The 22,935-nt window shown below is 43.4% G+C and overlaps 1 protein-coding gene across 6 annotated transcripts in view; it reads right to left on the reverse strand.

Annotated features, from left to right (window-relative positions):
- RPH3A (rabphilin 3A) overlaps nucleotides 1-22,935 on the reverse strand; it is a 480,291-nt gene that overhangs the window by 145,320 nt on the left and 312,036 nt on the right. For all 6 annotated transcript variants that reach the window (XM_073562255.1, XM_073562313.1, XM_073562371.1 and 3 more), the window contains one exon: nucleotides 3,393-3,563. In XM_073562255.1, coding sequence (XP_073418356.1) covers nucleotides 3,393-3,563 — 171 coding nt within the window. The remainder of the gene's footprint in view (nucleotides 1-3,392; nucleotides 3,564-22,935) is intronic.

Below are 22,935 nucleotides of genomic sequence, written 5' to 3' on the forward strand. Positions count from 1 at the left end.
TTATTTTTGCGCATTGGAAAATGGATTTTGATGAAAGAGGCATAGAAGCATGTATATGACTAATGCTGAAACAAGAATATAACATCCTCTTACTACTAGATAAAGTCACATTTAAGAGGAATGACTTAACATCACAGATAGGAGTAAAATAAACACACAGCAGACAAGGTTATGATGTACCGACATACCAAGGGACCACGCACAGCATGTAAATGGACACTAATTAGTGTGCCAACTGTTCTGGCGAGCAACTTTAATAAGTAAACACTGCAGTGCCTCGCCATTCTGCAAATTATTTATTGACACAGGTACCCAGAATGTAATAATGGCCTCCGCAATAAGTTCAAAGTAAAAGATATTGATCTTCAAAAAAATGTTATAAATTGCTTCTGGGGTTAAAGGGAAACAGTCATGGAAAATAACTCTATTAATTGCAGATGTGGAGTTAATCTGCAGGTTAATAGCATTCTAGTACTGTGCGGAACATACAATGAGAGCCCAGATGCCGGGATGAAATGACCTTTGCAACCCCGACAGCGTTCGGCTTCCTGTCATAGGGTGGGCCGTCATGGTTTGCAGCACCACTGTGCATAGAGAACATCGACTGTAACTGCACCGTCGGCACTGACTGACAGTTCAGTATTAGAAACAGTTGTCAGTCAGGGCCAGGGCGCAGTTACAGCCAATGTTCTCTATACACACGGTAGTGATTGAAACCGTGATGACCCACCCCTATGACTGGAAGCAAACGCTGCTGGGGGAATTAAGTTCACTTCCTCCCAGCATCGGGGTTTTGAATGCGGGCTCTGAAGGCAGGTGTCGCACAGTGTTAGAACGCTATTACCCACATATCTACAGTTTAATAGCATTTGCTTACATGACAAATTACCTTTATTTCTTGTTGTAGTGACAACAAGTTTTAATATTTAGCTTGGAGGATCCTGCAATTAAGTGGGTTCACTTTCTGGAGTTCAAAATTTCCAAATATGTTACCAACTCTTTCACTTGGTGAAGTTCTGATAAGGGGTGTAGTGTAGTAGTGTCCACGCTGTGCAGTGATGAGGCAGTGACCCAAGCAAGTTCAAAACAAAAAGGGTTTTAATGTCCAACAAAAACTCACTCAGTGCACAGCACGCTGTATCTTCCGGATCGCAGCCGGGTAAACAAAACGCCAGTCCAGGGCAGTTGCCATGAGTGATGTACTGCCGGGTATGCAGGGATGGTTGCCAGTCCCTTTGGCTCCGCTGGCCCTGTGTTAACTCACACAGGGCATGCTCTGCAGATCACCTGCTCTGTTTCCTCACCAGAGCAACACTGACCAAATCAATCCCCCCAGCAGGGTTTTTTTTTTCCTTTTCCAACCTGTGGCCATAGGCCACTCATAAGACCTGGGCTGGAGGAAACGGACCGGACCCCACTACCTTCCTGCAGTCCGTTTTAAAAATAAAAGCCCATACCGGGTTTTCCTAAACAAACTCCTTGGTCCAAATAGCTTGACCAGGTTCAAATTTACTTTTATTCTGCCCTGCGAGTCACAAGGCCATTGCTGTGATCACAAGGCACTCCAGCGGATCTAATACATTTCAGAGCACATCCTGGGGGACACACAGTGACCCTCACATATGACACCGGTCACTGCCTCACAGTGGATAGATCAGCCTTGCCTTCTCTTTCTTTTTTCTTGTTCTCTTTCATCACAATGGTGAAGTACTATGGTTGTGTAATTAAAATGTAATTTTGATAATATTTTCATGTTTGTATTTTAATTTTTTACAGACATCGATGTTTGGTATAAATGATAGTTGTCAAAATAAGTTAGCCTCAGATCAAGCCAACGGTAGTGAAACTAGAATCAGGCTTAAAGTGTAATATATATTTTAAAGCAGTTTTTAATTAATCTATTGCAAGTAGAATAAATATAGACCATTTACAGAATAGCGTTTGAAAAATTATCCAAGCAGCATCCGGAAAACTCAGGCGATTTTCAACAAATTTTCATCCGTATGTCCATTTTTTTAACATGTGACATCCATGTGCGATCCGTTTTTATACATCTAGATTTAAAAAATGTACATGATCAAATACAGTTTGTTAAATTAATAGAAATGTATCCATAAAAATCAGATGCCACATGTATGTTCTGTGTGGGATAAGATTTTTTTTTGTTACACTTCCATAAGCTTAAAAGGGTGATTCTCATCCGTATAGACATGAATGTAGTGTATGCTACCACTTTTTTTGATCGAGTGAGTCATATTGAGAAAAAATTGTTTATCTAACAGTCTTTTTGAATAAAATGGATGAATGTGCTGTTGGTATACGCTCGTCTACATGAGCCCTTATTTTGAGCATTTGGAACCTCCCCAACTATTGGAATGGTCTTTGGAGTGTACTACAAACTTGACTCTCTTTACTGGATTCGTATTTATTGAGCTCCATTGTTTGTTTTTTACTTCTGTAATATTTAGCTGTTTCTATAAAAATCTTGTTAAAACTAAAGGATTTTTTTTTAACACATTTACTCTTTTTTGTGATTTTATTTGTGGGGGAATGGTGGTGGTGGTGGTTGTAAGTTAGTCCTAGTTGCTTATACTAACTGGTAAATCAATTGCTGAACAGCATGTGGATACGGGTGCGTCTCCTGCCAATGACATTTTCCATTCGAGGTATAACATTCTACATTATCAAGTGTCCTTGTTTTGCCCTATATAATTATTCATTAGAAAACCTAAAGGCCTTCGTTATGGGTAAAAGCAATGGACACATTTGCTTAATTTTATTTTGAATGAAAAGTCATTTGAAATTTGGCATTAAGAACTTCAATAAGGGATTCTTTGTAAATGAAGAACATTGAAGGCTTTTTTTTAGCATAAAGAGAATATCATACTTCAAACATAAGTAAAACTGACTTGAGACTCTTGAAGAAAATTAAAATGAAGTAATTAAAAAATCCACGATTTTATTTTATTTTTTAGTTCTGTATTGTCATGGCACTGTCGTGTCACTAATCTGCAGCACACACTCAAGGAAAAATAAGGTAAAAAAAACAAGGTCGGTACCCATTATTAATTAAACTCTTATTACCCATCTAAGAAAGAAGTCTGGGAAGTGGTTATCCTATCAATACTATATAGGTGTATGGAAAAGTCTAAAGTGTCCGTCTAGAAGTGAGGCATACTTAGGTTTCCTTTGAATCATACATGCTGATGTTGATTATTTTTTTTAGGAAAGTCAGGAGTTAATTTAAAAGGAAGGTATAAAAGGAATGAGTTTTCCCTTTTCTTTGAAATTATCTACTTTGATTGGCACATAAAAGGGTATAAAAAATTGCATGTCAAGTGTTTTTAAAAATAAATCTTTCATTTGATGGAAAAATAAAGAAAATGGCAAACCTCCAGGACTTCTGCTGCTGTCATTTTCTGCAGTGTTGTAACTGTAGTCCTTTCCATCTTGGTCAGTTCCACCATAATCTCCATCATTTACGGTCATTCGTGACTCGGGTTGCTTACGCATTGGAGGAGGGCAATTTCCCCTGCCGGATTGTGCAGTAGTTGAATCATTGCCTAAAAGTAGATAAATATGATTTAACAATACTTTAAGGGCTTTTTCTAAAGGACACAGTTGATAAAAATGAAGTGTATTGTGCTGGAGAGGCCGTCACACCCATGTCTTACATAAACTGCTCACTAGGACCTGAGAAAAAAGACTTGCCAGAAGACATGTCAATGGTTCATGGTTGTGGGAGCAGGACACGGAGGACCTCCTACTACTTACGATATCCATGACACCTCATGTGATTAGTAGACCCCATAAATTATAATGCCATGAAACACATGCATGAAATTGCAGGGACTGCTAAACATAAGAGGCAGTAGGAATGCTGCAGCTAATACACAGTGATCTGGTGGGATGGACATGGCCTGGGTCCTGCAAATCTTTTTGCTCAGCTCTAATGCTCAGTCTAAATGCAATGGAGGGGAATTGAACAGCTTCTACCAGGTTTCACAGCATCAGGATATCCAGTGATAAATTTTCATCAGGGCCAAAGCATGAATGTCCAAAGTCGTCTTTCCCCTAAAAATGTTTGTGACTTCTTGTTGAAAAGTCACACCTCAAATGAGAATATAGCCAATACAATTCACAGCTCTTTTTTAAATTTGGTTAAGCAGTGAAACAGATGTCTCATCCTCTGGAAGAAAAAGTAAAAAAAAAAAAAAATAAAATCGTATTTCAGCCAGGCAGACTTACTTTAAACAGGATACGTAATGTGAGCCAATTCACTTGCATTGTAGCTAATAAGGTATAAATTATATTAACTAATGGTTAATGTTCAAAGGACATTTGAAATCCAGTGGAAATTTCAGTTATCTATTATAGCATTAGTGGGATGTCATATTCAGTTCCTTTACAACAAAAACGACACCTACTGTTATCCAACTGATCTATCTTTCCCGTGAAGGTGTCTTCTTGTCTTCCTTTTGCTTTAATAAGATTTAATTGCTCATGGAAGTCAGCTTTACAGCCCACGGAATATGAGCTTGTTAGAGAATTATCGGAATACTCATTTATTCTGCAACTGAACCCAGGCATCAGTAATATGATTGCAAAATTCTGCTAAGATTCCTATCCAAAATGGATTTAGAAGGTGAATCAGAGTTCTATGGAGGAGGGGAGTGTGTAAAAAAAAAAAAAGTTCACACATATACCACAACCTAAAGGTTCTGCTTGGAAATTCTCAGGACAAATGTGATGAATTACAAGAGCATTAAAAGTAGCTAGAGTATGGAAAAGAATTCTAATTGTGTTAAGAAGACTGACTCCTATACAGAAATGTCACGTTTTCCTAGGTAATTGCTAACAGTAGGGCTCAATATCTTTAAAATACATCTCAGATAACAGAACACCATCTTGAACAACTAATGCACATTTATCGGGCCTGTTGCAGATGTGGTCAAAATACCAAACTAAATAATGTAATAGATGAATTCTGAGACAGAAATACCACTGAACCCATTTTAGTCAATGGTGCTCATCAAATAACAGTGGTGGCTTTGAGCACTTACTTAATTTTGCACAGAGAATGAATGGAGCAGCAGTTAATATTTTAACAGGGCCGGTTTTAGGCAAAGTGGGGCCCCAAATGCTAACAAATTGCACCATCACACAGAAACATTTTGGTTGTACTTACATGCACTGATTTCAGGCCACTAAAAGAGTGTGATCGACAATATTGACGTAATTTCCTGCTTGTTTCCTAGCCTCTTTACACTGGCTGAGGAACAATGATGGGGACAGAATGATCACTAGTAGATCAATCTGTCCACATACAGTTTCATCTTAGCAGCATATCTGAAGTTTTCACCAGGCGATGTGCTGATGAGAACAATGATTTTTGTTCCGGCATAACCAATCCAATCACTTGATGAATAGGTTGCATTTTGCACTCCCCTAGTCCTCTATATAGTATAATACACCTCCATATAGTATAATGCACTCCCCCTAGTCTTCCATACAGTATAATACACTCCCCATAGTCCTCCATTTAGTGTAATACACTCCCCATAGTCCTCCATATAGTATAAAAGATGCCCCATAGTTCTCCATAATGCACTCCCCATAGTCGTCCATAGAGTATAATGCAGTCCCCATATAGAATATAATTATGACCTAATAAAGTATAACACAGCCTCCCCCATAGAATATAATGCAGTCCTACAATATAATGGCCACCACGTACTCACTCGCTCACTGACATATACTGTATTCATGGGCATGGAGAGCAGTTAATATTCATTTCCTTTAGTAGTGGGCACATGGGATTAACCAGCAGCAGGAAGCTATTAAAGTAAAATGAACATTCATTGCTCTCCACTCCTATAGTCCCTCCCATCTCTCAGCACCAGCTTGAGTGCATAGTAATGGGAAGAACTATGGGCATGGGGAGCAGTGAAAATGAATTTCACTTTAACAGCAGGCACAGGCTTTAGCCGCAGCAGCTGGCTGCTGCCTCCTGTCACCCGCTGCTCCGTTGCTGCAGCTTCACTGGCACCTACGGGCCCTCCTGACTCACGGGCCCCATAGCAGCTGCATGGTGGGCAGCTATTAGCGACACACCACTGGCTGGGGGCAGGGGCGGACACTAATAGCTTGGGGCCCCTGTGCAAAAAATGTGTCTTGGCCCCCCTCCCTACCCGGCACGATGCTTATGATGGCAATCTGGCAATAGGACCCTGGAGCCTCGGGCTCCAAGAAACAAGGCAGATTGGCCTCACTTTTACTTCTATTTGGGCCCCCACACCTCTGGAAAAATATATACCGTATGTTTATATTTTTTTGCTGAGATGGAGATTATATTATATTTATATATATATATATATATATATATATATATATATATATATATATATATATAATACATGGTATTAAGAAATAGGGTATGTAAACTTTTGATCAGGGTCATTTGGATGTTTTGAGTTGTCATTATGATTTAAAAAGAGAAAACACAGTAGCTTGACAATAAATGGCTACACCCAACCTCTAACCATGAGTGGAGAAAAAGTTTTGGTATTATCATTCATATTTCCTGACAAAAAGCAAAATTTTTGCCGGGGTATGTAAACTTTTGAGCACAACTATATATATATATATATATATATATATATATATATATATATATATATATATATATATATATATATATATATATATATATACACACACACACACACACTGTCTGTGTAATATATATATATATATATATATATATATATCCATTAGCATTTGGTTCTGCTGGTTCCAGCGCAGTCAGACTTGCAGTCAGGTGACAACTAGTGTCCGCTATGTTAGTGAATAGAACACCGTAAGGTATGGCTGACTCTAGTTGGCACATGACAGCAAGTGTGCAAAGCTCCTCCTCGTGGTTATGTGATTACTGCTGGAACCGGCAAGGCTCAATCATGTATATACACTACCATTCAAAAGTTTAGGGCCACTTAGAAATTTCCTTATTTTTGAAAGAAATGCAGTTTTTTCCAATGAAGCTAGGATTAAATGATTCAGAACTACACTCTATACATTGTTAATGTGGTAAATGACAATTCTAGCTGCAAACATCTGGTTTGTAAGGTATATAATGCAATATCTCCATAGGTGTATAGAGGCCAATTTCCAACAACCATCACTCTAGTGTTCTTAAGGTACTTTGTGTTTGCTAACTGTGTAAGAAGGCTAATGGATAGTTAGAATACCCTTGAAAACCCTTGTGCAAGTATGTTAGCACAGCTGAAAACAGTTTGGCTGATTAGAGAAGCTATAAACCTGACCTTCCTTTGAGCTAGTTGAGAATCTGGAGCATTACATTTGTTGGTTCCATTAAACTCTCAAAATTGCAAAAAAAAAAAAAAGAACTTTCAAGTGAAACTCGACAGTCTACTCTTGTTCTTAGAAATGATGACTATTCTATGCGAGAAATTGCTAAGAAACTGAAGATTTCTTACAACAGTGTGTACTACTCCCATCAGAGGAGAGCACAAACAGGCTCTAACAAGAGTAGAAAGAGAAGTGGGAGGCCCCGCTATACATCTGAGCAACAACACAAGTACATTAGAGTCTGCAGTTTGAGAAGTTGACGCCTCACAGGTCCTCAACTAGAAGCTTCATTAAATAGTACACGCAAAATGCCAGTGTCAACGTCTACAGTGAAGAGGCGACTCCGGGATGCTGGCCTTCAGGGCAGAGTGGCAAAGAAAAAGCCATATCTGAGCATGGCTAATAAAAGGAAAAGATTAATATGGGCAAAAGAACACAGATTGAACAGAGGAAGATTGGAAAAAAGTTTTATTGACAGACGAATCCAAATTTGAGGTGTTTGGATCACACAGAAGAACATTTGTGAGATCAGAACAACTGAAAAGATGCTGGAAGAGTGCCTAACGCCATCTGTCAAGCATGGTGGATGGTCTGGGGTTGCTTTGGTGCTGGCAAAGTGGGAGATTTGTACAAGGTAAAAGGGATTTTGAATAAGGAAGGCTATCACTCCATTTTGCAACGCCATGCCATACCCTGTGAAAATGTGGACAGCACTTGATTGAAGCCAATTTCATCCTACAACAGGACAATAACCCAAAGCACACCTAAAAATTATGCAAGAACTATCTAGCGAAGAAGCAGGCAGCTGGTATTCTAACTGTAATGGAGTGGCCAGCGTAGTCACTAGATCTCAACCCCATTGAGCTGTTGTGGGAGAAGCTTGACCGTATGGTATGCAAAAAGTGTCCATCAAGCCAAACCAACTTGTGGAGGGGCTTCTGGAAGCATGGGGTGAAATTTCTCCAGATTACCTCAACAAAATAACTGCTAGAATGCCAATGGTCTGCAATGATGTAATTACTGCAAAGGGAGGATTCTTTAATGAACGCAAAGTTTGAAGGAGAAAATTATTATTTTAAATAAAAATCTTTTTTTTGAACCTTGTCAATGTCTGGACTAGATTTTAAATTCATTTGGCAACTCATTTGATTAATAAAAGTATGAGTTTTCATGAAAAAAACCAAATTGTCTGGGTGACTCCAAACTTTTGAACGGTAGTGTACTATATTACATTATATGTCTGGTATCTGTATCATCTGGTATCTGCTCTATTCATTGTCTATAGAACTGATGGAACTAGCCGAGTGCTAATAATGGAGAGAGTAGAGGCTGTATGCACAACTCTGCTCCATCCAGGATGAGACTACAGAACCATGTCTGGGGGCCCCAGTGGTCAAATCCCAAGTGGTCACACATACACCGTACATACATACAGCATACACACATACTGCACATACATACCTATACCGTACATACATACACCATACATAATAGACACATATACCATCAAGCATACACAAACTGTTCATACACACACATACAGTTGTGGCCAAAAGTATTGACACCCCTGCAATTTTGTCAGATAATACTCAGTTTCTTCCTGAAAATGATTGCAAACACAAATTCTTTGGTATTATTATCTTCATTTAATTTGTCTTAAATGAAAAAACACAAAAAGAATTGTCCTAAAGCCAAATTGGATATAATTCCACACCAAACATAACAAAGAGGGTGGACAAAAGTATTGGCACTGTTCGAAAAATCATGCGATGCTTCTCTAATTTGTGTAATTAACAGCACCTATAACTTACCTGTGGCACCTAACAGGTGTTGGCAATAACTAAATCACACTTGCAGCCAGTTGACATGCATTAAAGTTGACTCAACCTCTGTCCTGTGTCCTTGTGTGTACCACATTGAGCATGGAGAAAAGAAAGAAGACCAAAGAACTGTCTGAGGACTTGAGAAACCAAATTGTGAGGAAGCATGAGCAATCTCAAGGCTACAAGTCCATCTCCAGAGACCTGAATGTTCCTGTGTCTACCGTGCGCGGTGTCATCAAGAAGTTTAAAGCCCATGGCACTGTGGCTCACCTCCCTAGATATGGATGGAAAAGAAAAATTGACAAGAGATTTCAACGCAAGATTGTGCGGATGTTGGATAAAGAACCTCGACTAACATCCAAACAAGTTCAAGCTGCCCTGCAGTCCGAGGGTACAACAGTGTCAACCCGTACTATCCGTTGGCGTCTGAATGAAAAGGGACTGTATGGTAGGAGACACAGGAAGACCCCACTTCTTACCCCGAGACATAAAAAAGCCAGGCTGAAGTTTGCCAAAACTTTCCTGAAAAAGCCTAAAACGTTTTGGAAGAATGTTCTCTGGTCAGATGAGACAAAAGTAGAGCTTTTTGGGCAAAGGCATCAACATAGAGTTTACAGGAGAAAAAAAGAGGCATTCAAAGAAAAAAACACGGTCCCTACAGTCAAACATGGCGGAGGTTCCCTGATGTTTTGGGGTTGCTTTGCTGCCTCTGGCACTGGACTGCTTGACCGTGTGCATGGCATTATGAAGTCTGAAGACTACCAACAAATTTTGCAGCATAATGTAGGGCCCAGTGTGAGAAAGCTGGGTCTCCCTCAGAGGTCATGGGTCTTCCAGCAGAACAATGACCCAAAACACACTTCAAAAAGCACTAGAAAATGGTTTGAGAGAAAGCACTGGAGACTTCTAAGGTGGCCAGCAATGAGTCCAGACCTGAATCCCATAGAACACCTGTGGAGAGATCTAAAAATGGCAGTTTGGAGAAGGCACCCTTCTAATATTAGGGACCTGGAGCAGTTTGCCAAAGAAGAATGGTCTAAAATTCCAGCAGAGCATTGTAAGAAACTTATTGATGGTTACCAGAAGCGGTTGGTCGCAGTTATTTTGGCTAAATGTTGTGCAACCAAGTATTAGGCTGAGGGTGCCAATACTTTTGTCTGGCCCAATTTTGGAGTTTTGTGTGAAATGATCAATGTTTTGCTTTTTGCTTCATTCTCTTTTGTGTTTTTTCATTTAAGACAAATTAAATGAAGACAATAATACCAAAGCATTTGTGTTTGCAATCATTTTCAGGAAGAAACTGAGTATTATCTGACAGAATTGCAGAGGTGTCAATACTTTTGGCCACAACTGTATAAAGTACATACACACATACCATACATACACACATACATATACCGTACATACATACAGATACACATACCTTACATACCATACATACTGTAAGGTAGCGCTGTCATTCAAGGTTGGGGACACTTGCTTGGCAGCCAAATAATCACATCCGGCACGGGTTTTCCATAAAACAATAACAATCCATACAGTTTATTCAGGTATCATAAACCCGCAGCAGCAACATAAAGTTAATATAATCAGCATAGCGTTCATGACAGAGCTACCCTCTGTTAAACCTGTGGTCACACAGGTTACGCAATGTCCAGTACTCAGGATCTTCAGCCTCACAGATATCTCACCCCATCAGGGTTACCTCATGGCTGCTTCAGCTCACTGCAGACATTCATTCCCTCTCCCTGGGAACTGTCAGACGCTTGCAGCCATTACTCACAGCATTCACGTGCTGTCAGACAGGAAGCCCCATCTCCCAGCGGGACCTTCCACAACGGACCAACCGGGACCAAGCATTCACTCCATGTGACCTACCCTGGCCACCTTATATGGTCCGTAGCCACGCCCACTGGGTCACATGGCTATGACCTCATCACAGGTCCTTCACACACACACACAGTCTTTTACTGCCAGCATTTTCTGACACACCCCTGGGTGGATTTGTAGGTAGCTGGTCCTGCCCGTCTCTCCAGCTACCTGAAGACTTCCCTAAGACATTGACATGGAACCTCAGCAGTATCACTGCTGATCAACACATACACAAGTCTTCATTTCAAGGCCACCCACCTTGAGATACATTACAATCATTCAGCATCATACTCCTATCAGGACACTGGAAATGCTTATACGCCTGTCCTGGACCACCCACAGCGCGCCACCTAGCAGACACAGTAGTCACTACACCACAATATACATAGTTACACATACATATACCATACATACACACATGCAGCTATATACACATTCAGTATACACATACCATACACATATACATACACATCATGTACATAGATGCACATAAAATGCATATATACTGTAAGGAGGCTAATGGCTGCATAGCCAGTGGGAGGTATGTGTCACAGGGATGGCTGCTCCTTGTGATGTAACTCGGAGTATTTGTCTTTAGTGCACGTAAGCAATAAGATGTCATTTAGGACACCTTTGTGTGGTTTGCGGGTAGCTATGAGAGATGGGAAAGTCTGGCTACCTACATACCTTGAAAAGGGTGTGGTTACAGCCTACATAATGGAGGCTGTTCTTTGGCACATGGTCTATGTGCAGAGAGGGAGAAACCTTCCAGTGTGTGTGGCTCCAGACCGAGCCTGCCTGCTGGACATTGCCCAGCCTGTGTGCCCACAGGCCTGAGGAAGCAGAACCCGAATAAGGACATGTTGGTGTTGTTTTGCCTGCTCTGAAGGACTTTTACCTTTTGTTGATGCTTATGGGTTTATGAAATAAATAAACCCGCACAGACTGTCAGTAAACGCACCTCCTGTTTTCATCCTGCCCGAGTGAGTGCAACCCCTACAGTTGGTGCCAGACTGCGGGCATCAGTACAGGAGGTACCTGGGAGGATTGCAACGGGTGGCTTGCAGGGGATTGGTGGGTCCACAAACTCAGGGCAGCTTGATGTGGATTAGCCGGTCCTCGAACTCTGAGTGGCTTGCAATGGTCGGTGGGTCCACGAAGTCTCCAGAGTGGAGCCTTGCGAAGCAGTGCAGAGCCGAGCAGAGCCTCACTGTCTGGAACTGTTAGGGTAGATAGACTGCCATGCACAGGCGGTGAGGGGCCTGAGAGGACCATGGGGAGTCCACGGTATACACCCAAGGAGGGATGGTTGCCCGAAAGAGGGTGGAGTCCCAAAAGGGGACAGTGATCCAAATATGAGTGGTTGCCCACACAGGGGTGGAGTCCAAAAAGGGGGTGGTGACCCAACATGGATGGTAGCCTAAAAAGGTGTGGTGTCCCAAAACGGGGCGGCGACCCAAAAAGGGGCAGCAGCAAATGCACTGAAGGACTGTTGCCAGGAACAATGTTCAAACAGTGCTTGTCCAGGATTATGTACTGTATATACTGTATATCTGACAGGATGTCACAGAGGTTTACTGTGGAAGTCAATGTAGAGCATGTGAGTGGACTTCTGGACTCAGGGAGCCCGGTCACCATGGTGAGCACCACACTTCCTGTCTATCTGATTCCCGGGAAGAAGATGGAAGTCCACTGCATCCATGGGGTCCAGTAGGGATTATCCGGTGTCCAGAATAATCATTGAGACGCCCACGATTAATACTAGCCATGACGTCTCTGTAGTCCAGAACATGCCATACCCTGTTGTAATAGGCCTGGACTTTGAATGGTTTTGGGACTTGTGGGAGGAAAGGAGAATGTCTGATTGCTCAGAGGGGAGCCGAAATGACCCTACGGGAGCCCCACCACAGCTGACGGTAGTGGTTCTTGATGGTGTGATGCATAAAGAGGAGGAAGTAGCGCCTCTAAGGTCGATAGTCCGGAGTTAGGGGTGACTGGAAAGAAGTGTGGGTCTGACCAACTCTGGGACTTAGCAGAGGGGACCAACAGTGTGACCATTGAAAACGGGGTAGCTCCAGCAAAGGGGTCTGACACCTGTTAAAGTGAGGACTTGTTGTACCAGAATGACAGGGTGAGTAGTGGTGACTCCCATTCAGACTGTGAGTTGAGAGGGAAAGAGTGTGGTAAGGAGGAGCCGGGTATAAATGGCAAGTCTTCCTCTCATCGCCGGGGACACAGTAGCCGCAGAAAGGCATGACAGGCTACACCCGCTGAGGAGGGGGATGAAGAAGAGTCAGGGTCAGGCGCCAACAAGGTTAATGTTCTTGATAAGAGGTCACTTTACCACTGGCAAACCCTAGCACAGAGATAGTCAATGACACATGGAAGATAAAACTGACACACTGACACAGGGTGGCGGAAGAGATCCCAAAGCGAAAATCGCAGTAGGAGGAAGAACTCTGAGCAAAAACGGAGAGCCTGCAGACAAAGTTGTCCGAATCGACCGCTGGCACTCGGCAACAAGAGGGTCAAATCGACAGCTTCCGCCAGGTGGAAGTGCACATCCAAAGACTGGGAAGAGCGCATGATGAGGTCTGTCAGTAGCTGGCGAACGAGAGGTTGAAGGTGCCGAGCATTGAATCCACTAACTCTGTACAGCTGGATCAGGTGTGTTACCTGGAGTCTGAGCTCTCAGCAGCCAAGGCTCAGCTCACAGAGAAGGAAGCGCAGGAACAGAAGCTCCTTCATACCATCCGCTCTACCGAGGAGAAGCTGCATTCTGCTCGGCAGGACTACACAGAACACGTCTCAGCCGGCAATGTCCTGCTGCAACAAAGTGCAGGAATTCCAGGACCTCACCAAAGAGTTGTCTCGTGAGAAGAAAAAAGTGGCAGATTTACAGCATCTGAAATAACAGAAATCTGAGGAAATCACGACTTTGAAGTAAAAAATAAGTTCAATGAGAAAAGCGAGGAAACAATTGAACAAACCCCCTGGGAACTGTCCACCGACTTGGAGAAGAAGAACGCATGCATCAGAAAGGCCCATGAGAAGCAACAGCAGGAGCTTCTCTGGAGAGAGAATGAGCATCGCTGCTTGGCAAGAGAGCAGGATAAAGTTCTCCAAGAGCTCAAATCGAGCAGGAGGCTAAGCAGAAGGCTAAGGCCCAGCTCCAGAAGTGCATGGATGGCCGGAAAACCAAGCTCTCCTCTCTACAAAACAAACTGTCGTGCTCTCTCGATATAATTGCAATAAAGGAAAGTGAGCTGGAGAGACAGACCAAAAAAGTGGCCTCCAGGGAGGAAGAAATCCAGCAGGGGAAGTGCCACGCAGACAGCATCACAAGGGAGGTCGACTTCTTTAAAAACTGCTCTAACTCTCAGGACAAGAAAATCAAATGCTATGTCTAAAAAGGTGAGACTTCGCTCTTCCAGTGCACGGTAGAGTGTTATGAATGAGTCACCATAGGAGGCAAAAACAGAAATACTAGCTAAGTCCAAAAAACCAGAGAAGTTGGCAGCTATCGGATTGCAGACCCCTGAACCTATCAACAACAACTAGCAGTAGCCGTGGGGGGTTCCTACGGTTCCCCAGATCCCTCGATCACAGCCGGAGAACTAAATAGCCTAGAGACAGAAAGGGAAATCTAAACTGCCCCAGAGCAGACCCCAAAGCAATAGGCAGCCCCCAACATATAATGACGGTGAAGCAAGATGAAAAAACACTAACACAGATAGAAAGATAGTCTGAGCAAATGATGGGGCCCAAGCTAACTAAATAGGACAGGATAGAAAAGCTGCTGTCTGCAATCCGCCAAAACCCTATCAAAACAAGAGCCAACAGACTGATAGGGAAAAAAGCCCTGAAGACGCTAGGCTTCAAAAAGACTATATCTGTACTCAGGTATTTTCTGAAGACAGAGCAAAAAGACCAAAAGGAATTCAGCTCACCCCCAGCAGGGAATGGCAGAAATCCAGAAAAACAAGGCAAAATAAAACCAAAACACAAATGCAAAAAGCAGAGCAGAAAACTTAGCTTTTGAGGAGCAGGAATCAGACTGGTCTCCTAGAATCCCTCAGAGAACACACCAGCAAGGCAGAAGGGCGTCGGCTGCCTTATATCCAGTCAGCAATTCCCATCACCCAGTCATCATCTCCCTGCTCAGGTGCTTGGTAATCAGCCTCACTACCTTCCTTCACCAGAAGAGGGAGTTCATCAGACCTTAATGGTGAAGGGGAAAATGAACCCCTTGAGGAGGGGTCACCGAACCCTCATCCACGCCACCAGGGCGATCAGGGTGAGCCCGATGAAAGGCACGCACCAATCTTTTGGCATGAATATCAGAGGCAGAGACCCAGGAATTATCCTCCTGACCATAACCCTTCCACTTAACCAAATACTGGAGTCTCCGTCTAGCCAGACGGGAATCCAGTATCTTCTCTACCTCATATTCCATGTTACCTTCAACCAATACAGGGTCCGGAGGTGCCACCCCAGGAACTACTGGTTCAACAAACCTCTTCAACAAGGACTTATGAAACACATTATGGATTTTAAATGTGACAGGAAGAGCCAACCGAAAAGAGACCGGATTAATAATCTCCAAAATCTTGTAAGGTCCAATAAATCTAGGCTTAAACTTAGGAGAAGCCACCTTCATAGCGATATTTTTTGATGATAACCAAACCACATCACCCACCTTAAACTGGGGACCAATGGTCCTATGTCGGTTGTAAAACCACTGGGCCTTTTCCTGGGAGAGAGATAACTTATCCACCACTTGGTCCCAGATCTGGTGCATTCTCTCCACCACAGTGTCAACACCTGGGCAAGCAGAAGGCTCCACCTGCCCTGAAGAAAATCGAGGATGAAACCCAAAGGTACAAAAAAAAAGGTGACATCAAAGTGGCAGAACTAGCTCTATTATTTAAAGCAAATTCGGCCAAGGGCAAAAATGAAACCCCATCATCCTGATCAGTGGAAATAAAATCTCAAATACGACTCCAAGGTCTGGTTTGTTCTCTCCGTCTGCCCATTGGTCTGAGGGTGAAAAGCAGAGGAGAAGGACATCTGAATTCCCAGCTTGGAACAGAAAGTCCTCCATAATCTAGACACAAACTGAACTCCTCTGTCACATACAATGTTCTCAGGAATCCCGTGCAAGCGAACCACCTGTTGCAAAAACAGGGGCACCAACTCAGAAGAAGATGGCAACTTAGGGAGTGGTACAAGATGAACCATCTTAGAGAACCTATCACAAATCACCCAAATAACAGTCATCCTTTGAGAGACAGGCATATCAGAGATGAAATCCATTGAAATATGGGTCCATGGCCTCTTGGGGACCGGAAAAGGCATCAACAACCCACTAGAGCGAGAACAAGGTTTAGACCGGGAGCAAGTCCCACAGGACTGCACAAAATTCCTGACATCACGAGACAAGGCAGGCCACCAAAAAGACCGACTCACCAGATCTCTAGTACCAAAAATACCTGGATGACCAGCCAATGCAGAGCAATGAACTTCAGACATCACTCTCATCTTCCACTGGTCAGGAACATACAACTTTCCACTGGGACAATGCTCAGGTTTGTCCTCCTGGAACTCTTCCAGAGCACGTCTCAAATCGGGCAAGATGGCAGAAAGAACTACCCCTTCGCCTAAGATGGTAGCAGGCTTGGTCACCACAGGAGAATCAGCAAAGAAGCTCCTAGAGAGAGCGTCAGCCTTGATATTCTTAGTGCCAGGAAGAAAAGAGACCACAAAATCAAAACGTGTAAAAAACAAGGCCCACCTAGCCTGTCTAGGGTTCAAGCGTTTGGCCGACTCCAGGTAAATCAAATTCTTGGGGTCAGTGAGGACCATGACTTGATGTTTAGCTCCCTCCAACCAATGTCTCCACTCCTCAAATGCCCATTTCATGGCCAACAGTTCCCGATTCCCCACATCATAGTTACGTTCAGATGGGGAGAACTTTCGGGAAAAGAAAGCACAGGGATTCATTTTAGATGTTACAGGATCCTTTTGGGACAAAACAGCTCCTGCACCAATCTCAGAAGCGTCCACCTCTACCTGGAATGGGAGTGAGACATCAGGTTGCCACAAAACTGGGGCAGAAGTGAATCTTCGCTTCAGCTCCTGAAAGGAAGAAACAGCCTCCGGAGACCAGTTCAACACATTAGCACCCTTCTTAGTCAGATCAGTCAATGGCTTGGCAATACTAGAAAATTTTGCTATAAATTTCCGATAAAAATTAGCAAAACCCAAAAACTTCTGGAGGGCCTTCAAAGAAGTGGGCTGAACCCAATCATAAATGGCCTGCACCTTGGCCGGGTCCATTTCAATAGTTGACGGAGACAAAATAAATCCCAAAGATGAAATCCTCTGTACCCCAAAAAGGCATTTTGATCCTTTGACATACAGGGAATTCTCCCTCAAGATCCGGAACACAGTCCGATCATGTTCCACATGAGAATCCCAATCCTTGGAGAAGATCAAAATATCATGCAGATAGATAATCAAAAATTTATCCACAAAGTCTCGGAAAATGTCGTTCATGAAGCACTGGAAGACAGAAGGGGCATTAGTGAGCCCAAAAGGAATCACCAGGTACTCAAAATGTCCCTCCGGAGTATTAAACGCCGTCTTCCATTCATCCCCATGCTTAATGCGGATAAGATTATACGCCCCCCTGAGGTCAAGCTTGGTAAACCAGCAAGCACCTTTAACTCTGGAGAATAGATCCGAAATCAGGGGTAACGGATACTGATATTTAATAGTAATTTTGTTGAGGGCACGATAATCAATACAAGGCCTTAATGAACCATCCTTTTGGGCCACGAAAAAAAAAACCAGCACCTAAGGGTGAAGAGGGTGGTCTAATATGACCCTTCTTCAATGCCTCCTTAATATAGGATCGCATAGCCTCGTGCTCGGGTACAGATAAATTGAAGAGCCGACCCTTGGGAAATTTACACCCCGGGCTCAGTTCAATTGCAAAGTCATAACTCCTATGAGGAGGCAAAGATGCAGACTCATTCTCACTAAATACATCATAAAAGTCCGCCAAATAGTCAGGAACATCATGCGACTGAGGAGAGGTGGAAAAAACCGGAGCCTCACTAAGGGCACACCGTCAACCCCAACTCACCACAGACACAGATTTCCAATCCAAAACTGGATTATGAATTTGCAACCAGTGAAACCCCAGAACAATGGTATCATGCAAATTATGCAACACCAAAAATCTGCAATTTTCTTGATGGTCTGGGGCGACCCGCATTACCACCTGGGTCCAAAACTGAGGTTTATTTTTCGCCAAAGGAGTAGCATCAATCCCCCTCAAAGGGATAGGCGTCCGCAAAGGTGTCATAGGAAATCCACAACGTTTAGCAAAATCCAAGTCCGTTAGGTTCAGGGCTGCTCCCAAATCCCCAAAAGCCTTGGCGGAAAATGTGGACAGGGAGCAGATCAGAGTAATTGCCAGAAGAAACTTAGGTTGAACACCACCCACAGAAAACATGTGCGCAAAGAGTTTCTCTCGTTTAGGACAGACAGAAATAATATGCGAGGCATCTCCACAAAAAAACACAGCTTATTACGCCTTCTGAACTCCTGACGTTGCTCCCTGGACAAAACTATCACATTGCATAGGTTCAGACACTTGTTCAACAGGTGGCAACACCTTCTCGTGCAGTCCTTCATTCACGTAAACGCCGATCAACCTGAATGGCTAATGGCATAGAATCGTCAAGACCAGAGGGAACAGGAAATCCCACCATAGTATCTTTTACAGCTTCTGACGAACCCTTCCGAAAGAGCGCTACCAAGGCATTATCATTCCAGGTAGTAAGGACCGCCCACTTTCGGAATTTTTGACAGTACAATTCTGCAGAATCTCGACCCTGGCTCAATGCCAACAGGGTCTTTTCAGCCTGATCAATAGCATTAGGTTCGTCATACAACAACCCCAAGGCTTGAAAAAATGCGTTCACATTAGTCAGAATAGGATCATCTGGTTTCAAAGAAAACGCCCAATCCTGGGGATCACCACGCAGCAAAGAGATGACAATTTTAACCTGCTGCGCGGAGCTCCCTGACGAGTTAGGCTTCAAGGCAAAAAATAATTTACAATTATTTTTGAAATTCAAAAATTTAGACCGATCCCAAAAAACACATCAGGAGTAGGGATCTTTGGTTCAGCAGCATGTGAATGAGCAAGCTAGGCGGAAATTCCCGGCACTTCCGCAGCGAGCTGCTCCACACGATCAGACAATTGCTTTATCTCCATTGAGAGAAAAAAAATTCCCCCTACGGCCTCAGAGATATAGAGGAAAAAATATACACTTTTTTTTTATACAATTCTTTCCTGCTATTGAGTACCCTAGGATCTGCGGTATGGCTGGTGATTCTGTTATGAATGAGTCACCGTAGGAGGCAAAAACAGAAATACTAGCTAAGTCCAAAAAACCAGAGAAGTTGGCAGCTATCAGATTGCAGACCCCTGAACCTATCAACAACATCTAGCAGTAGCCGTGGGGGGTTCCTACGGTGCCCTAGACCCCTCAATCACAGCCGGAGAACTAAATAGCCTAGAGACAGAAAGGGAAATCTAAACTGCCCCAGAGCAGACCCCAAAGCAATAGGCAGCCCCCAACATATAATGACGGTGCAGCAAGATGAAAAAACACTAACACAGATAGAAAGATAGGCTGAGCAAATGATGGGGCCCAAGCTAACTAAATAGGGCAGGATAGAAAAGCTGCTGTCTGCAATCCGCCAAAACCCTATCAAAACAAGAGCCAACAGACTGATAGGGAAAAAAGCCCTGAAGACGCTAGGCTTCAAAAAGACTATATCAGTACTCAGGTATTTTCTGAAGACAGAGCAAAAAGACCAAAAGGAATTCAGCTCACCCCCAGCAGGGAATGGCAGAAATCCAGAAAAACAAGGCAAAATAAAACCAAAACACAAATGCAAAAAGCAGAGCAGAAAACTTAGCTTTTGAGGAGCAGGAATCAGACTGGTCTCCTAGAATCCCTCAGAGAACACACCAGCAAGGCAGAAGGGCGTCGGCTGCCTTATATCCAGTCAGCAATTCCGTCACCCAGTCATCATCTCGCTGCTCAGGTGCTTGGTAATCAGCCTCATTACCTTCCTTCACCAGAAGAGGGAGTTCATCAGACCTCAATGGTGAAGGGGAAAATTAACTCACAACAGTAGAGGTACCCGAGGATGTGCGGGAAGCTTGTGCCAGTGAGGTTGTGCATGAGGCCTTTAGAAATGTAGTGGAAGCATGTAGTGTGAACTGGGCGCCAGAGTCTAATCAGTTAGAGATACTGTCAACTAAGGAAGTCACGGTGAAGCGGGTGGCTATCCTGAGTGACATGCATCTTGTTGAGGATCTTGTTGAGGAATGAGGAAGCCGCTCAACGTCTGGAGCATGCAAAGAAAGTCTAAGGTCGGTGGGAATTGGTGGAGGACATCATTCAAGTGCCCAGGAATCTGGTGGGAAAAATCATTGGGAGACTTGGTAATGCAGGAGATCATAAATAAGTCTGGCATGGCGAGAGTGAGGATTCCGGTTGATGACAAAGCCCAAGTAACTGGTGAAGGTGGGATGGTTCCATTCTTCATTGTCGGATCAATGTAGAGCTCGCAGAATATCCAAATACTCCTGGAAGATCGCACGTCATACTTGAGAGGTAGAGCAGTGTTGTGAGTTCATTCTCTGGTTCACCAGTTGTGAGTTCCCCTTCTGGACTCCCTCTGGTGGTGACGGGAGGTGGTGTGGCTGGTTTGATCGGTGGAGATCTGCCACCTGAGAATGAGGATGACGATTGGATCTCAGGATTCTCAGATTGGATTTAAGACAGCCGACGCCCTATTCAGTTGCTGGTGATTCCTTCTGGCTTGTCAGCTCTTGGTTTTCAGCTCTGTTCCAGTCTTCAAAAGCTAAGTTTTTCTGCTAATGTTCACACTTGATTTTGTTGGTCTATTCAGTTTTTTGTGTGGTCTGCCAGCCCCAGCTGGGGGTTGAGCTGAACTTCCACTCTTATTTATCAGTATTTTGCCAATTGGCTTTTTGTCCCTTACTAGTTCGGTCTCTTTTTGCTCTGTCTCAGAATATTTCAGAGTGCAGATATAGTGGGAGAAGTCTAGTGACTTCAGGGTTAATTTTGCTATCAGAAGTGTTGGACATTATTTTTGTAGGGTTTTTTGCAGGTTGCAGACAGTGTCCTCCCTTTCCTGTCTAGTTAGTTTGGGCCCCATCATTTGCTCAGCCTATTTTCCTGCCTGTGTTTGTGCCTTCATCTTGTTTCACCGTCAATACATGTGTGGGGGCTATCTATTCCTTTGGGGTCTGCTCTGGGGCAGTTAGTTTTCCCTTTTCTTGCTTTAGGCTTATGTAGTCCTCCGGCCGTGACGAGGCATCTAGGTTCATCGTAGGCACGCTCCACGGCTACTGCTAGTTGTGTGGTAAGATCAGGGATCTGCAATCTGCATAGTTACCAACCACTCTGGTTTTCTGTGGCTTAGCTTGTTTTGCCTTTTTCTCATCGGTGACCAATTCATAACAGAGCAGCTGAAGAGAGCTGCAGAACCCACTGTGGGGGATGGGGACACAACAGAGAGAACTGATAACAGCCCCCTGCTACTGCCATGCTGCCCCGTGCAGTGAGCCTCCTCCACAGACGTCTTCTCTAAGATGCTGCTGGGAACAGAACAGTGGAGGGAGCAGAAAACCCCCTGTAAGTCTTGCTCTTCCTCCACTGTTATCCCCTGTGTGCTGTGCTCCTCTGACTACAGGTGAATACTCACTATTGGCACATGCCATGCAGGAGGACAGAGACGGCAGCCAGTGAGTGACCTCATCAGTCTGGTGGGAAAAGTGTTCTTTGGCCAGAGTCTCTCCCTGCATGATATGCCCCCTTTTTGAACTACTGCACTCTGCGTGTCACTCTATCCAGTCCCTCCGACTCTGGGTATCTACATGATTATGGGAGGGAGTGAGATGGGCCAGATGCCACATGACACCGGGCCCCACTCACTCTCGCCCGCAATCTTGACTGAGTAGCCCCATAGTGGCTGCATACTCTGCTGCTATGGGCAGTACGCTCCTGCCGGCAGGGGCCCCCTCCACCTCTAGGCCCTGGTGCAGTTGCACCTGTGGTATGTCACGTCCACCCCTAGTCTGCCTGCCCCTAATGCCAGCCCTGCATTTTAGGTAGGAAGAAAGGTTCCCTGTTTAAGTGGGAATGTCAGTGATTGGACCCACATTGATGACATCAAGAGATGTCGCGTTAACTCTAATAATTGAGACTCTTAAATGAAAACTAACTTTTTACCTATTTTCCGTGCATGGAAAACAAACATAAGTTTCACATACTTCATATACAGACGTGTTGGGGTGTTTATGTTAATGGCTCCATCCGAATACACATATACAGGCCTGGGAGAAGTGTGATTTTGGCTACTATAAAGTTTGCTGTCATTTTATTGCCATTTGTTTCTAAGTTTAAAATGTAACACAAATAATTCGATATCAGACTAAAGAGATTAGGAAAAAAAAAAAAAAAAAAAAACAGTTTACAGCAGAAAGTTTATCCAAGTGGAGGTTGTAGCAAAAACATTGTGATATGATATACTTATCTATATTATGTATCTATATAACTATAACAAAACACTTATCAGCCATCTGTATGAAATGTCAGCCTCAAGCCCTGAAGGTACTGTCAATCACTATCAGTAGCATTTAATGCTTGTGCCTACGTACCCAAACCAAATGTGTTCTAAAATGTAACCAAATATTAAATGGATGAGTCGAAGAGATGTTTGTTATTTTAAAGAAGCACACTGAACAAGTCTTTCT

Source organism: Dendrobates tinctorius, unplaced genomic scaffold (assembly GCF_039654945.1).
Source record: "Dendrobates tinctorius isolate UK_male_01 unplaced genomic scaffold, ASM3965494v1 ptg000003l, whole genome shotgun sequence".
Classification (NCBI taxonomy): Eukaryota; Metazoa; Chordata; class Amphibia; order Anura; family Dendrobatidae; genus Dendrobates; species Dendrobates tinctorius.